General features: G+C 47.1%; 1 protein-coding gene across 2 annotated transcripts in view; it reads left to right on the top strand.

Annotated features, from left to right (window-relative positions):
* peli1b (pellino E3 ubiquitin protein ligase 1b) overlaps nt 1-4,738 on the top strand; it is a 41,834-nt gene extending 37,096 nt beyond the window's left edge. For both annotated transcript variants that reach the window (XM_017475796.3, XM_053682935.1), the window contains exon 7: nt 14-4,738. In XM_017475796.3, coding sequence (XP_017331285.2) covers nt 14-586 — 573 coding nt within the window. In that variant the 3' untranslated portion in view covers nt 587-4,738. The remainder of the gene's footprint in view (nt 1-13) is intronic.
* The last annotated feature ends 262 nt before the right edge of the window (nt 4,739-5,000 follow it).

Genomic DNA, 5,000 nt, shown 5'->3' with positions numbered 1-5,000 from the left:
TTTCTTCCCCCAGGTGGAGAGTGAAACCCAGGAGCTGTCGGACGGTGCTCTGATTGACCTGTGTGGCGCTACGCTGCTGTGGCGCACTGCTGAGGGTCTTCGGCGTGCACCCACTCTGAAACACCTGGAGGCGCTGAGGCAGGAGCTGAACGCAGCGCGGCCGCAGTGTCCCGTGGGCCTCAACACACTGGCGTTCCCGAGCATGCGCCGGTGCCAGGGCGCCGTGGCCGAGAAGCAACCGTGGGCGTACCTGCAATGCGGCCACGTGCACGGCTACCACGACTGGGGCGAGCGGGGCGGGGCCGGGGGCGGGACTGAGCGCGAGTGCCCGATGTGCCGCGCCCGTGGGCCTTACGTGCCGCTTTGGCTGGGCTGCGAAGCAGGGCTTTACGTCGACGCAGCTCCGCCCACTCACGCCTTCAGCCCATGTGGCCACGTGTCCTCGGAGAAGACGGCTGCGTTCTGGAGCCAAATCCCGCTTCCACACGGCACACACACCTTCCACGCTGCATGCCCCTTCTGCGCCCAGCAGCTCAGCACCGGCCACAACCACGTCCGACTCATCTTCCAGGGGCCCGTCGACTGACCTTCGACCTTTTCTAGACCTTCCAGAAAGAGCCTTGGGGCCGTGCAGTCTTCTTTTTCCCCAGCTCACGACCGTCAACCGATCTTTATTAAAGCCACACACCGTTTTCTTCCTCCACGCAAAACGGAGAGCCGTGTACCCTCTCTCATCACGCGTCGCTCTCTTTATGTTTCTGTCCCTCCACAAAACCGCATACTTCTGTGTTAAATACTGTCGAAATACTACACCTGATATAACTCTCCTAAGCTATGCCGGTGTTCTCTTTGGGCGCGGTGCAGAATTTAGCAGGGTAGTATGTGGGTTTTCTTAACTCTTGGACAATTTTTTTTTTTTTTTTTTTCCTTCCTCTGCTTTCTAAGTGACCTTTTTGTAGTGAATTTTTCTTAATCCAGAAGACGTACAGAGAAATATATATTTTCACGTGAACCTTAAAAAGTACCTGAACAAGGCAAAAAAAAAACAAAAAACAACAAAGACAAAAGAAAACGAGGCTTTCGAATACAAATGGAAGTGTGAGCTGCCACAGGAAGTGCCCAGGCGATCTCGGGGAGTGAACCGAGAGGCTCCGAGTGGGCTACAGTAATATATTACAGTGTTTCTTTGCTAATATGCTAATTGAAAAAAAACAAAAAGGTTTTACTCAATTTTAGTGATGCAATAATCATCCTTTACACCAGAGTGTCTGTGATTTTATAACACGAACTTAACACTTACGAGTCGATTCATCACTGCTGCAAAAAAAAAAAAAAACAACAACAAAAAAAAACAAAACAGGAAACGCGTTTAGATTTTAGAGATGTTTTTTTTTTCATGTAAATCAAATATGCCTAACTTAAAAATACTTACCGTTTTTATTTATGCATAGTATCGATGTTAATCAAATGTAAAATTATTGTTGTGTACTTTTTGGAGTTCCACTCTGTGTATCTGCCCTGTTTTTTGTTTGTTTGTTGATGTTTCTTGTTTATCATCCCATGTGAAGCCTTGGCTGTGCGCACTCAGTGTTTATGTAGCTAACACACGTGTGAGTGTGTGTGTGTGTGTGTGTGTGTGTGTGTGTGTGAGTGAACACTTCCACCTCAAAGCAATAGTCTGAGGGCTGAAGACGCAAGCAGCGATGCGGGAAATGAACTGAACTGTGCATCGGGGCCTGGAATAGAAGTGTTAAATTGTAGGTCGGTGGTTCGGCCAGTGATGGCGCTGTTGAGTAACCGTAGTTTAAGTTTAAGGGGCTTGTAGGAAGCCTGCAGTGATTGGTAATTTGAGGGTATGTAAAATGAAAAGGATAAGTGGTATTTGGGAAGTCCGACCCCCGCAAGTCAGAAAGCTAAAAAAACAAACACAGATCTGTCCCTTTAATCACAGACCAAAAACCACACGCCCGAAAGATCCTTTAAGAAACTCTGCTGTGTGTGTGTGTGTGTCTGTTTGATTGCCTGCTGTTTGAATGACTTGCAGCGGTATTTTACAGACTAGACTCGACGTCACACCACGGTTTTTCTGTCGACGACAAATCAGACGTTTCATAAAATCATAACGATTGGAAGGCAGCCATGTTAAAGACGCTCTCCTTCAGCATTCAGTGTCTTCTACGGTGTTTTGTTCAAATTTGACTCGGAGCGCTTGTTGTCTCCAGTAAACCCTGACCTCATGCCCGTACGGGAAGTCGGCCCGAGTCGAGGTTTTAAAAATGTTTAATTAACGCTCCTTTTAAGAGCTTGGCGAAAAGTTAGGGGAAGTTCATTCCTCCGCCGGGTTTCCTGTACCCTGTAACCCCGTCACGCCGTGATTCACCTCCACTCAGACGGTTATCAAAGCTAGCACTTTCTTTACCGCATTGGAAAATGATCAGAAATCGTCCCTGCGGTCGAATCGCGCGAGCTCTCCGCGTGGTACGTGTCCGCTACACGCTCGCTAACACGGGATGTTCATCTGCCAGAACTTCTTTTCCGTTAGCACGCCGCGTCCCTCGATAGGAAAACGTCCCATCAGGCTCATACCTAGTAAAGACTAGGTGTATGAACACTTTCCCGCTTTGGAAGACCTTCATATAAATCAGGAGACGTTTGACTGTTTGTACAGGACTTCTTTTTCGAACCCTGACGGTAAACCCCAGGCAGTTTGTGTCCTAAAGATTTCGAGAGCGATTCCGTCCGTATGTTTATCCTGACCATTGATGATATCAGTATTAATTCATTTCTAATATATTCAATACCGTATCATTTGACTTCCCCAGCCGGCGTCGAGTGAGAACACCGAGCCTGTTTGAGTCGTATACGCGACACGTAAGATCGTGCAGATCATAAATTTCCGCGATCTAAATGCTGCTGTACTACGATATCCGACCCACTTTCTCATACGTCAGCGCCTGCCACTTTAGCGATGGAACAGCCCCGCTTTACGTCCAAATTATTTATTTTGTTATTTTTTTTACAGGGACTTGCCTTACAGACGTCGTGAGATTCTACGCACCAGGAGTCGTTCCTGAGCTGTGCTTCCCAAGGACGCGCTGTAGGAGGTGAAACCAGCGAACTTAGCTCGCACCGAGGATGAAGGACGCCTGGCGGCTGATTTAGTGGTCGTTCAAGTACTCTTATCGTCATTCGTCAATTCAATGCACTTAACTAGCTCGCTTTGGTATAGTTACTTTAGCTACCACTTTTTAGCTAGATAGTTAGTTAGTTTGGTTCCCAGGCAACCGAGACAGGGTTTTAACCGGATTTTCGTACTCGCCCGCTGGCTCGGTATTGCAGTCGTTATTTGTCCGCTCCACTGCTGATGATGCTTGGTACAGTTTTGTTCTCTCCTAGCAGCTGCAGGACCCTCGACGACCATTTCATGTTGTTTATTAAGTAGAAGCGACTCTGATCTGAGAGGAGGAGTGTAGTGCTCCCGTCCTGGCCCGATCGTTTCCATCGTTTGGGCTTTTTGTGTGTGCTTGAAGAACTTTTTACTCTGTTCCACCTGCGTGAGAGTTTCAGGAGACACACAGCAGAACTCCAAGCACCAGATATATGTGTGTGTGTGTGTGTGTGTGTGTGTGTGTGTGTGTGTGTGAGTGAGAGAGACTGAGTGAAATTTGAACGGCCAAGCTTGAAAAGAATTTCTTTTTAGAATAACTTTTATAAGCTTCCCAATTTTGTCCTTTTTTTTTTTTGATCGTCCCAAATCGAACATGACCGTCCTGACGAGTCCGAGACAATACCGACGCTTTCTGCCTTGACCAGACTGCATCACACTACAACAGAACAAGCATTTAGACTGTTGTCCATCATAGAGTAGATGGAAGACTCACTAGCAAACAGACTGACATTAACGCTAACGTTAGTGACGGCTACCTCGGCGTCCGTTGCTGGCGTCACCGGAGACCGTGTCGGGTCTCTTCGTCTCCGTTCATAAAACTTCAGCATGGTCTGGTCATCGATACGGTCAGAGGCTCGATTCTCCACACTTACACCATGGTATCGTAAATGCTTGTGCTGTGATTACCAGCTTTGAGAATCCTGGCCCTGGCGAGCCTTCGCAGCTGTTGATGGCTGCTTCCAGCAGCTTCGTTCCTCCACGCGGTCACCTCGCGCTCTCTCTGATATTCCTCATGATGAGGAGACGCTGTTAATTTCACCCTCCGCAGTGCTGGGTCTGCGACCTGCTGTCCCGAGTGCAGATTCCTGCCGTTTCCTTCAGCTCAGGGAGAACTCCCCCCCCACCCCCCTTCTTTTTGGAAGCAGCGTTCGATAACTCGGCCTGCTTAGGATCTGTCCGTCCTGATTAAACCTCTTGCTGAAGCCCTTTACATACAGTACGTTCAGCGTTTCTAAACAGTGCTCGCTGCAGCCAAGGCCTGAGGATACCTCTCTGATGTGAACTTCTTACTGACCATCACCCCCTCCCGTCCTTAATCCTTCATCTCTGTCGTCCTCCCCGATTCTCTCTGTAGTGCAGAAAGGGCTCTTCTTCTCCCTCCCCTTCCCCTCCACGCCCATTTGGTTTGTTTTATTTGTTTGTTTGTTTGTTTGTGTGTGTGTGCATGGTCTCTGTCGTTAAGAGCATCGTTTTCGAGAGAATTCCTGTGCTTCACTCCGAAAGCTGACAAGGTTACCGATCTGATGGCTTTTGTACCAACTTGAAACAATAAAATGAAAAAAACAAGAACGTTTTCAGGGGTTTTTTTTTTTCATTTTTTATTTTTCCACGCTGGTCATTAAGGGTATTTTGTAAACAATAAAATATTTGAGTGTGTAAGGGTGTAATTTCAAACCTGGAAATTGATTCTTTTGTCGTTACCGCATGACCTGAACTGTTTTATTCGTCTTACACCATAACGATTTTCCAATGCAATTATTTTTAAAATGAATTATTATTAAAGAAGAGCAATTTTTTTTTTAAATCCGATTATAGATGCATTCAATGTTGT

Source organism: Ictalurus punctatus, chromosome 9 (genome assembly GCF_001660625.3).
Source record: "Ictalurus punctatus breed USDA103 chromosome 9, Coco_2.0, whole genome shotgun sequence".
NCBI classification, from domain to species: domain Eukaryota; kingdom Metazoa; phylum Chordata; class Actinopteri; order Siluriformes; family Ictaluridae; genus Ictalurus; species Ictalurus punctatus.
The sequence above is the reverse complement of the archived record's forward strand: the minus strand, read 5'-3'. Positions and strand labels throughout refer to the sequence as shown.